This window comes from Antedon mediterranea, chromosome 7, assembly GCF_964355755.1.
Source record: "Antedon mediterranea chromosome 7, ecAntMedi1.1, whole genome shotgun sequence".
Taxonomy (NCBI): domain Eukaryota; kingdom Metazoa; phylum Echinodermata; class Crinoidea; order Comatulida; family Antedonidae; genus Antedon; species Antedon mediterranea.
The window spans coordinates 22,815,749-22,828,651 of NC_092676.1; the positions used below are offsets into that span (position 1 = coordinate 22,815,749).

Consider the following 12,903-nt stretch of genomic DNA (forward strand, 5'->3'; position numbering starts at 1 on the left):
AAATTGCTATGTGAATGTCATTTATCATATTTTTAAATGTTTCCTATTCTTTATCATTGTGCTTTACCATAACCAAATTGGTTATAGTAAAACACAGTGCTAAATTGCTATGTAAATGTTATATATCATATTATTAAATTCCTATTCTTTATCATTGTGTTTTACTCTAACAAAATTGGTTATAGTAAAACACAGTGATAAATTGCTATGTAAATGTAATTTATCATATTATTAAATGTTTCCTATTCTTTATCATTGTGTTTTACTCTAACCAAATTGGTTATAGTAAAACACAGTGATAAATTGCTATGTAAATGTAATTTATCATGTTATTAAATGTTTCCTATTCTTTATCGTTGAGTTTTACTCTAATCAAATTGGTTATAGTAAAACACAGTGCTAAATTGCTATGTAAATGTTATATATCATATTATTAAATGTTTCCTATTCTTTATCATTGTGTTTTACTCTAATCTGATTGGTTATAGTAAAACACAGTGCTAAATTGCTATGTGAATGTCATTTATCATGTTATTAAATGTTTCCTATTCTTTATCATTGTGCTTTACTCTAACCAAATTGGTTATAGTAAAACACAGTGCTAAATTGCTATGTAAATGTCATTTATCATGTTATTAAATGTTTCTTATTCTTTATCATTGTGTTTTACTCTAACCAAATTGGTTATAGTAAAACACAGTGATAAATTGCTATGTAAATGTAATTTATCATATTATTAAATGTTTCCTATTCTTTATCATTGTGTTTTACTCTAACCAAATTGGTTATAGTAAAACACAGTGATAAATTGCTATGTAAATGTAATTTATCATGTTATTAAATGTTTCCTATTCTTTATCGTTGTGTTTTACTCTAACCAAATTGGTTATAATTTATTTAATTTCATTTCAAAAGACATTTACCTAAATTGCTATTTAAATGTCATTTATCAAATTATTAAATGTTTCCTATTATTTATCTGGTTATAATAGTAAAACACTGTGCTAAATTGCTATTGTATTAAGGACGAGTTCCGAGAAGATGTATTCAAAGCTACAACCAATCAGAACAGTGTTAATCAATATAGTCCATGGCTACAGCCAATCAGAAACGTCCAAATCGCAATAACCCCTAGGCTAATAGAAATTATTGGTCCGAGTAGCCTTTTCAACCAGACGTTGCGAGGTTTAAAAAGTAAAACATGATTTACTCGCCAATTTGGTATAGTTTATATACCTGATTTTTTTACACACAAAAAAGAAGCTGTTTTTCAGCTTGACGTGCGGTTACAGAAATATGTGGAGGTCGAAAGGCTAACTTTATAGCCATTTTTCTTTTTTCGCCAGTTATTATACTTGTGTATATTTATTGAAAGGTTTTAGATAAACTACTACTGCTGTTCTTCATATTATTTTGTATATTGTTTATATGGTGCCCTTGATTCAGCTAGGCCTAAAAAACAACGTCCGACGCCGCCTCCTGTGTTGGGTTCCCCTGTGTTGTGTGTGTGGCACTGCAGCAGGTTCAGACGGGTCAGATTAACTAACGGATGGACAGTGAGTGCTTAGCATTTTATGTTGATTTGTACTGATCAAACAATGGCTTCTCGGATTCAGAATAAAAGGAATGTAACAAATGCTAGAGGAACAGGTCGTACGGTACCCCCTGCCCAACAACAATTTCAAATGGGATTATTTGGTGGTTCTGCAGGCGGTGGACCCATGTCGGACACAAAAGCAAAAAACGTATTGAAAGAGGCTGTGGATGCAGTGGTGAACAGCTTTGCAAAACATACACATGGATATGGAAGGGGTACGTTTACAAGTTTATATAAACATGGTAGGCCTAGTATAGACTCGACCTAGTTTTAGGCTAGACCCTAGTAGTAGTAGTAGTAGTAGTGGTGGTAGATGGTAGTAGATAGTATACTATAGATTTAGTAGGCCTAAGGGGATCTCCGGCCTAGGTACATACAAATTAATTCTTTGAATTGAATTGATTCTTGTGAATAGGCCTGACTGTAGAGGTTGGGCCTACTTAAAAACAATAACACTTTTGTCTTCTTAGTAAAATTTGTAGATTATATACTATTACTAGGCCTATAGGCTTACATTTTGTTATTCTTGTTTCATTGAATATTTATTATTAGGCTTGTCTAGCTAGAGTTGATTTTTTTTGTTTATTTAGAATTTCATGTTTTACAGTAATCTTTCATTCTGAAAAAATAAAATGAATAAATAAACTGTACTAAGTCTAGCTAGGCCTAGATAGTAGTACAGCTTACTTAATGGAATGGTACAGTAAACACATAATAAACTGTACTAAGTCTAGCTAGGCCTAGATAGTAGTACAGCTTACTTAATGGAATGGTACAGTAAACACATAATAAACTGTACTAAGTCTAGCTAGGCCTAGATAGTAGTACAGCTTACTTAATGTAATGGTACAGTAAACACATAATAAACTGTACTAAGTCTAGCTAGGCCTAGATAGTAGTACAGCTTACTAATGTAATGGTACAGTAAACACATAATTGGAAGAATTACTGTACAGAATTACTGTAGTGTAATATTGTAATAAATACACTGTAAACAAAAGTTAATTCATTTTAAATATGTATTATATGTATAAATATGTAATATATTTACAATTAGTTCCTGTACAGTAATAGATACTGTACAGGATTTTTATGCAAGTGACCGTTTTACATTACACAAAATGTCAATTTGTTTGCTTTTATAGTTGGAGATGATTCCCAAATCACTATATTATAAAAGTACTGTACAATTCACCTACAGTAACCCAGATAATCTTGAGTAAATTTAGTGAATTTGTCTTACTCATACAGTATGCATAGCATACTGTAATGGACAGAAATACCTGTTTGAAAAATTACACTATAGTTACACCATTTCGGGGTTAAAAGTTAAACTTGACTTGCTTTGTTAGCCTAGTGATTGATAGCCTAGTAGACTAGGCTACAGTAGGATCATGTTAAGGCTGTTTCACTATCAACCACAATAGCAGCCTGTACTTCTTTTTGTCTGTGTTTTACTTTTATTGAATCCTCTCAGTGTGAGACCAGTTAAGAATGTCTTCTCACCTTCTGTGTCATGGACTAGTAAGCACAAACTATAGTCTACATTTTTTATCACAATTTTTACAATAATAAATAATTTGGAGTCCTCATAGTTTTCTGTAAATGCTGTGGATCACATATGCTGTATACTGTACATACAGTAATTACCATCAGTATAAAAAAAACCTAACTATTATTTATTAAAGGGGATACAACAGTATTCCAAAGAAAAAAGCTATTTTGGCAAAACAAATTTGTAATTATTTTCAAAATAACGATACAAGTGGTAGGCAAAGATCAAAGAAAACAATCTTTGATAGGATGCGACGTAAATAGATTTTTGTTCACAGTGTTTAAAGAAGCTCTTCGATAATTATTGATTTCAATCATTTGAAATCAGATCAATACAGTACACTACAGTGATGAACTGTACAGTACAGTATGTATTACTGTTGTATTGGATATTCAACATTTTGACTAACCAGTTGCAGTATGAACTGTATTGAATATTTTTGTACATAATTTTTATGTTAATATACTGACACAATGTTAACTATACATCGCAATTGAAAGCTCCACATTGTAAAAGACAAACGTATTATCCCTCTCCTGTAGTGTCCTGTTCTTTCTTTAAAAACATAAAATTCTTTTCTTTTTCTCTGACAATGACATATGACGTTGTCATGCTACTGTTATGTAGTTTAATAGTAGAATAGATATAAACCTTTTACACTTTATCTCAGTTGCTATTGTAGTCTTTTAAGATCAATAAGGATTGTTATTGAATAGGCTTCATGAACTCGTCACACTTTTGCACAGTTACAAAGCATTAGGCAGAAACTGGCAAGATGTTTAGTATTACACAAACAGTACATTTTAACTTTTATTTATTTTACATATTATTTTTAATAGAATATAGTCATTGTAATCATCATAAATCATGTTATACTATTATTCTTGCATACTGTACAAACAAAAAATAAAATCTTTTTTATATAAACTGTAAAATGATACATACTGTTAATGTTATTTTATAAATGAATTATTGATTTGCGGTTCTTTTAATTTCAGTAAATGTTGTTGAAGCATTGCAAGAATTCTGGCAGATGAAGGCATCCAGAGGTGCTGAACTTAAAAATGGTGCTTTAGTTGTATATGAATCTGTACCAGCATCTAGCCCTCCATATGTATGCTTTGTCACCCTCCCAGGTGGCAGTTGCTTTGCCAGTTTTCAGGTAAGAATGACATTTGAACTGGTAGTAGACCTGTAGTCAAAGTACTGTACTGTGTACTATTGTATAAATTGTGTATTGTACATGAAATATCAATCTGACTGATTGATTTTTGCTTTAAAATACTGTGAAAATGAAAGTCATTTCAAAGCATTTGAGAAAATGTATTATTAGAGAAGAATTTATGTTTTGAGATGTAACATTATACAGTATTAGCACTTTCACAGGAAAAAGGTGTCATTCAGTAGGTTTGCCTGTAAAAGTGTTAATGTACAGTATTTCACGTCAGTGAGAGTAAATACAGTAGGAGTGTCTCCTAAATAGGGAAATACTTGTCCCAAAGTGTTGCTTTGGTTTTAAACTAAAGAATTAAAATTAAAAAGGCAGCATCTTTAATCTAAGTAATTATTGAATTACCAATGGTATCAGAATTGTAATTGATACGTGCTATGTGAAACACCATCCTAAATGCTTCTTGAAATAATTAAAATAAAAAACAATAGGAAATATCAATATTGTTTGGTTCTATGCCGCACTATCACATGCGTCAATGACTTCAATCGTCACGCTTGATTTGCCGTCTATCAATGAAGGCAAGGATACAATGTTGTGTGAAAGGGAATTAGACAGGTGAAACAGTTACTCCATGTGAAAGAGAATCAGTGAAAGTTGACAGGTGATCCTGCCTGGATGATGAAAGCATGGATATACAGTCAATGTCATGTGAAAGGGAATTAAACAGGTGATACAGGAATACAGTTTACTTCCATGTGAACAGAGAATCAGTGAAAGTTGACAGGTGATCCTGACTAGATGAAAGCAAGGATATTGTCAATGTCATGTGAAAGAGACTTGCAATGGACAGGTGTTCCTGACTGGAGTGAGAATTAGAAGACAATGTGCCATGTGAATCAGACTTTAAATAGACATACATAGAATCTGGTAGTGGGAATGAGTGAGCACAGCACTGAAGACTGACTTATGCGGTGGTGAGACAAAAATAAAGTGTGTCATGTGAATAGGACTTTAACAGCAGGGAAAATTTTCATTTAAGAATTTTGTTTAGCAATATTGCTAATAAAACTGATTTTTAAGTCGAGAAACATAGTTTTGTATTGTATTTTTTGCTACACAATTTTCAAAATGTGTAGTAATAAGGTTGTTTTGTATAGCTTTTTGCTACGCTACACTGGCGAAAATGTTCCCTGAACAGTGATCTCTTGATCTAGTTATGTATGATTGTAACATATTTTATTGTACAAGAAAGTACTAAAACACAAATGAAAACCGCACTGACATGATCACTGGTTTGTTAAGTTTTCATTGCTAAATTAAATTCAAATTCTTTATTCATCCCGCGTGGGGCAGTGTGGAATAAAAAAGCTAGGCCTAGCTTTTCTAATAAAAAATGGTCCTTGGAATTTTCCCTACTTTAGTTGAGTTTTCTATACAAAATCTGAATCTGAACATAAAGAGACTAGCAATAAAATTATAAGACCATTACTCAAATTCTCTTGTGATTTCATTGTTTATAATTATTAGTCAGGCTTGCATAGTTTGTCTATTGTAGTAGTACTCAACTGCCTCATTAGTGAACCTGGTCTCATTTTAACTAGGCTCTGTGGAATTTAGCTACATGAGTATTGTCATGTACACAAGTTTCTTTATAGCTTGGAAGTTGATATTTTATTTTGTTTCTGGGTCCATTGCCAGATTTTGATAAAATGTTTGAGGACTTAAAATGGTCAACATACAATTTTGAATCTTTTTTAACAACTGTAGTGTCATTTAAAAAATATTAGTACATTAATAATAATACTGTTCTATCCATTCCAACAAAAAATGATTTAATAAACTAAAAATACAGTAATGCTTTTTAGTTAATAAAAAAACTAAAATAGACTAAAATATACTGTATAATAATCAAAAACCCACAGACTTTTTACAAGAATCTTTATTTAGATGTTTTTATTTATTTTATTGTATTGTAATGTAATCTAAAATTCTGGTAGTCATTTTTTTTTAGGTAATTCATGATAAGTTCTATTTTATTTACTGTATTTTTGTTGTACTGTACATGGTTGACACATTTCAATAGTGTCGCTTTCATACTTTTAAATGATAATAATAAGACACTATTTAATTAATCTAGTCTCAAATACTCAAAACAAAGACCAATGCCTCAAACAATCCTATTATTATAAACCTATTGTGTACAGTTCTTTTGCTTCTTGCTCTTTTGTTGTTAGCCATATCATCAAGATGGTAGAATGCCATACCATTGGCTTGAAAATAGCAATTACACTTTCATTTAATACACCCTATGGTTCATTAGCTTTAGATACTATTGGTACAAAGAATACCTTCTTGTTCTATTATTAATGATGCACTTCTCAAAATGGTACAGTACTAGAGAAGACAACATAGAATTGTATTCAACTTTACTGTTTGTTTTACCTTGCATGGATTAGACACCTGTAGGCTTTAGATTATTTGTTCTACTGTATAATCTGTTTTAAGTTTAATGGGCCCTATCCTTACTCACACGGACCATACTAAAGCTTGGTTCCCACTAGAACGTAACGCAAGGACGTAAACGCAACGCAAGCGTTTTAACCAATGACAAGCGAAGTTATAGACAGTTAGCAATCACAAGCGAATAAGCCATCGCTTGTGATTGGTCAATTCACTTGCGTTGCGTTACGTCCTTGCGTTGCGTCGCTAGTGGGAACCACGCTTTACTGACATACCTCAAAGTGAACTATACACTTACTTGCAAAAAAAAATAAAGCCCAACCAAATAAAATTTAAAAAGCCAATTCATTTTTCTATTTATAATCATTTTTTTTGGTGTTATTAAGAATAGATTTGTGTTTTTATTAAATATTTGTTGTTGTGCCAGGTTGAAATCATATTTGAAATACAATTTTACTATCCTACACTTCTACATCTGTAATAATTAATTTGAATTTAAACACTGTATTTTGGTAATACTGTAATACTATTTTCTCTAAATAGAATTGTCCAACAAAGGCTGAAGCCAGAAGAAGTGCGGCCAAGATTGCACTCATGAACTCTGTGTTTAATGAACATCCATCCAGGAAGATATCTGATGAGTTTATAGAAAAAGCTGTCACTGATGCAAAGTCTTCATTCAAGGTACTGGATTATGCTAATTTATGATTTGCATTATATTCTAATTTATAATTTACATGATATGCTATTTTTTAATTTAAAAGTTGCATAATGTTATGCTAATTTATTATTAGCATAAAGATTTTATACAGTGTTCTACAATTAGCTAATTTACCACCTCGTTCCCCTAAAAAATTCAATACAAGGAAATTACAAAATTGGAGTCTGTTGGGTGTGAGATGATTAAGGATTTGGGAGACTCCTGTGACCTTTGTGAGACTTTAAACCTCTGGTATTACAAAACAATTCTATAATAAATTTGATTTTTTCCATTTTTTTAGGGTGGCCCAGATGATGATCACAACCCTAGTACAAGTATTGGTGCGTTCCGCTTCATGTTGGATTCAAACAAAGGCAAGTCAATGCTTGAATTCCAGGAACTGATGACCGTATTCCAGTTACTTCATTGGAATGGTAGCTTAAAGGCAATGCGGGAACGCCAATGCTCCCGGCAAGAAGTCCTGTCTCACTACTCTCATCGTGCACTAGACGACGATATGCGCAGTCAGATGGCGCTTGACTGGATCTCCCGAGAACAGGAATCGTCTGGCGCCATCATGCGAGAGCTAGAGGTATCTGACCAGGAGATAGAAGGTGCACGTTTAGCAGGACGAGAATTACGCTTCCCGAAAGAGAAGAAAGATATTCTGATGTTGGCGTGTAGTCAGATGGGACCAATCTGAATCGTGAACAGATTTTAATAAGAGAGTTATATATTTATATTTTTTATTCAGTGATATACGTCCATTTTTCATCGTGTTTTTTTAAAAATTATAGATAAGGCTTGTTTTACAGATAATATAAAAGCGCATTGTAGATTTAAAAATATATTTAGATTTTAACAAGTGTGAAGCATTAATGCATGATAATTTTTAGCCGATTCATGTTACTATATCTATAATTTTCTCAGAGTCATAAGCAAATTCTATGTTACAGTGTCACGTTTGTATCACATGATATGCCTGTATTATAGTCCTTAAGTCTAGACGTTAATTAACATGTTACAGGTGCCACATGTAATACATACTGTATGTGACACTGTATTACAGAATTCTCCTATGATACTGGACATATGATGTCATATGTGGAGATGCAGTTCAGAGAATCTGGTGATAATTTTAGCTTTATAATGGCAATATTTTAGATAGTAAAATAAATAATGTAAGTAGATTGGCAGGTTGTTGTTACAATTAACAATGTTTATGGTGTTGATGATTAATACAAACATATTCAATTTACCTTCTATGGTAGCTTATACCCGATTTACACATACAAACATCTTATACACTGTATTACATATTGTGACTAGTTGACTAGTACTCCTTTCACATTGATTAGAAAAAAACGGTGGAGCAATACATATGCCTGTGTCGATGTTCCAGTTTTGTTACTCTAGTACAAACACCGTTTCATTCTATGTAAAATCTCGGAACAATTCGGTAATCTATACAAGGACGATAAAAATTACATTTTTTGTGTAAACATAGCTGTATTTGAGCATGTTTATTAGACTTGCCCCAAGTCTGTATTTATTGTCTTTTTTATTTTATTTATTTGTTTTTATTTCGACAGCGATTTTTGTCTGAAAATACACCAAACTCAAATAATACACGTATGAAACGCCATATGTGCAAAAATATTTATATTTTTACTAATATTATGACAAAACTCCGTCTGGAGCCCAGACTACATGTTTATAAACATGTAGCCTATTTTATTAGTTTTGTACACGCTGTTTACCTTCAATTACACTGCGATAAACTAGGGTTTGAAAGAGTTGTAACTCAATAAGATTATCCCAGTAACATTTGTGTTATATGTGTGAGCAAGCTGTTTTTACTTCTTTCTATTTACACATCAAACCTTGATTCAAATAACTGCTATCCCTATTGATAACTACTATCCCTATTTAATAACTACTATCTCTATTAATAACTACTATCCCTATTTAATAATGTAGTTTTTCTATATCAATAACTATAACATTTTTTATATTAAGAGTTTTCATTAATGTACAGACTTTCTAAAACCACCTTTTAAATTTTTTCTAAAAGAAACAGGAAGTAAAATAATTTAAACATTTTTTAAATCACTAAACAGTGTATTCAACAGATTTATAACACTGTAGTTAGTCTAGATATGTCAATATCTTAACAGCTCTTTGATCCGGTCATTAATCATCCTATAAAAATTGTTCAAAAATTTATAAATCAATATTGCGCCCTCTATCATAAAATATCTTGTGACATCGAAAGAGCTTATCAAAATAACCCTATTTATGGTGAATCACTTTTTGAAATGTAGTAACTCTCTAGTTAATTATATAACCTCTTTGGTGACATCAAACTCTACGGGCCTTTAATACTGTTATTTAATATCTCTATTAGATAGCTATTAGTAGCCCTGAATGTTGGAATCTGATACTAAGCTGTTAATTTAGTGCACTTTACATGATTAAATTATGACTTGCCACCATAAGTTATCATTTAAACTTTACCATAATTATACAAGCATTTTGTCACATATATTATGATATTAAATATTGTAATATTTCATGCAAGTAGGCCTATCTGTGTAAAACGAAACCAATTTGTTAAAATTTCAAAATATTAGGTCTACCCTTTTAACACTATAGAAGTTTTTATATTGTTTGTTTTACTAATATTTTGAAATTTTATTTACGCATAACTATTAACTTTTAAAAATTTGAGAGCTTAATTTCAAGCAGGATCTACTATGATTGGTCAGTTGAATACATTACACATACTGTATGGTACTCCTTGTACAAAAACAGATCTCTTTAATACTAGAATAAAATTTGTGTTCACACTACCGGATACAACTTGTAACAATTGTGAAAGGATTTTTATCACAATACAGTATATTATTTTTCATTTTCTATAATAATAAATAATAAAACGTTTTATTTTAAATTTATAATAATTATATAATTGAGAATGGATTTTATTAATTCAAAGATAATCACATTATGAGCCAAGGTATGTTCTCTTCTTGTTAGTTTTTCCAATCATAGTTGGTCTACATTTGCAATAGTTCCATAACTATTACTTGATTTTTTAATATTTAATTTTTTTAAATTCATTAACACCCACCCATTTATTTATCTACTTTATATTTTTTTATTGATTTATTTTCTGTATTATTTCATGTGTCCGTTTTCCAACCTAAACTTTATGTATATTGAAAATATACTTGTAAATAGTTGTATTTAAACGTGTTTTTGATGGTGCAAACTTTGTGTAAAATAGTTATTTATAGAATGATACCTTAATGCGGCAAATAACGATAATATTGGTTTATTTTGATGGTTGTGTTGAAGGTGGATTTACATTAACACATTTGGTTCATTTATATTATAATATATTGTTAATTTGATGTTTTTTGGTGATTTGTTTACGTTATATGAATGCGCTGCAAATATATAAAAATATTTAAAACTTCTTGTTTGCACACAGACAAAGCTCTTAAGATTAAATATAAAAGCATAAAAAAACACCAAAAAAACGCATATAATACTACAACTGAATAATTTGGGATACTCGGGGACACTCCTTTTAAGGGGACACTCCTTTTAGTTAAACGGACTGTCAATTTTATGTTTGTTTTTATCTGATTGCATTTACGTTAAATATAATACTGTAGTGAGTTTTGCGACGACAAACCTAGATCATGCTAGTTCATTGTGCGCATGTGTAGATATTGGGAGGTGTGCCCTTGCTCTTGTGCTTGTGAAAACATTCAGTACAAACTATATTTCCTACTCAGATTTCGAATCTATAAACTTTTCAAATGAAAAAAATAAAAATACATATTTTACTGTAAAGCTCTGTCTACACTATCAAACTTTATGTGACAAAAAAAAAAGATCCGATTTGCCATGGACGCGATAATCTCATATCACTGCCATGCAAACCACACCTTTTTTTGTCAAACCAAGGTTGATAGTGTAGAGAAAGTTTTACTCTATAGACCACATATTTTATATAGGCCTACGGCACCACAATGGACACATTAGGCGGACATAGTGGTCTTCTGTGTCTACTTTATTATATACAGTGAACGTATGCTATACTCATTATCTACTTATTTACATACACTTATATTATATCATCCATGATTTTCATAAAACACCGAATATTTATCAAATTTCGGAACGTTTTAAAAGCATTAAATTGGATTATATTTGGTTGTCTTTATAATCAAATTTAACCATCATTTGCTCATCATTCTGTGCATTTAGTTTTCCTATTATGCAACATGATTCACAACATACAGTATCATGCATCATCTTATGTTTTGCTTTTGCGTATTCGATTTCAAATTGCAGTGATATTTTATATGTTGTAGTTGCTCTGTGAATGCTTAAACACGATCAATTGTGACGTTTAGCCGTAGGTTTAGTTTAGAGTCAGCCCTCGTTGGGCCACACCAATCCCGGCGCTCCTTGCTGTGTAAAATGCATTTACCTCTCCGGCCATGATAACCATATTTCAAAGAAATTGATTTATTATTATACATTAAAATGTTTTAAATAAATTCAGTTACAAAATTTCTTTAAACACGTTCTCAATAAAGTAGAAAAGTGAAAAGAGTATACAGTACAAATATTCGTAATTATAACACACCTGGAGTGCATGTTTGGTTGTAGAATACTCAGATATTCATATTCACAATAAAGACTAAACGTAACTCTTGTTGCAACGAACAGAAACGAAAATAATATTCTTTAGTTATCGTATTGTAAATTTCGTGCCTGAAATCAATCCATGGAATTTCCACAGACTGAAAAATCTAAAAAGCATCGCGGCATGCAATTGGCATGTACAGGGCATTTTCACAGAAATGCGTACGTAGGAAAAGAGTATCGCAGTGGGGGATCATTGGCCTACTACTAGACGGACGTGTGTATACCTCAGCAATGCTTCAATCCCATGCACTGATGGGCTTCCTTTTATGCATTATTGCTCAGAATACAGTACATTGCATGTAAATTACTCTTAATTAGAGTTTGTTCACATCACCCTCTTAAATATTCCATATTCATAACCTTTCTCCATATCAAAGTCGTGAACTTGTGGTCTCTTACCAACGCGCAACACATAAATAGGAAACATTTTCTTATATATAAGATATTAATTATTCTTGACTCGTAGGCTAGATTTACATAAATTCCTTTGAGGTGCTTTCGCTATGTGTTTGTCCTAACTTCACTTATAGTTAAACAGAGCCTAACATACATTTTTGTAATAAACTGTTCTGAAAAATAGAGTACACATTATTGTCATAAATGTTCACTTTGTAATGAATACTACCTGTTTTAAATAAAGCAATTACAATTCATGTGTTTTTGCATTGAGTGTTTAGTGAATTGTGAAA

General features: G+C 31.3%; 1 protein-coding gene across 1 annotated transcript; it reads left to right on the forward strand.

Moving 5' to 3' along the window:
- Positions 1–1,271: 1,271 nt before the first annotated feature.
- On the forward strand, positions 1,272–10,902 carry LOC140054316 (protein limb expression 1 homolog). Its single transcript, XM_072099255.1, has 4 exons — positions 1,272–1,812; positions 4,151–4,314; positions 7,330–7,470; positions 7,788–10,902. Exons 1-4 carry the CDS (start codon positions 1,575–1,577, stop codon positions 8,187–8,189), a joined length of 945 nt encoding a protein of 314 aa, XP_071955356.1. The 5' UTR covers positions 1,272–1,574; the 3' UTR covers positions 8,190–10,902.
- Positions 10,903–12,903: the final 2,001 nt, after the last annotated feature.

What these genes read in the sequence shown, in the direction of transcription:
- LOC140054316 (XM_072099255.1), top strand. Translation starts at nt 1,575, where the DNA reads ATGTTGATTTGTACTGATCAAACAATGGCTTCTCGGATTCAGAATAAA. An exon ending in TACACATGGATATGGAAGGG is followed by an intron (nt 1,813 to 4,150) that starts GTACGTTTACAA and finishes TTTTAATTTCAG; the next exon opens with TAAATGTTGTTGAAGCATTG. An exon ending in ATGCAAAGTCTTCATTCAAG is followed by an intron (nt 7,471 to 7,787) that starts GTACTGGATTAT and finishes CCATTTTTTTAG; the next exon opens with GGTGGCCCAGATGATGATCA.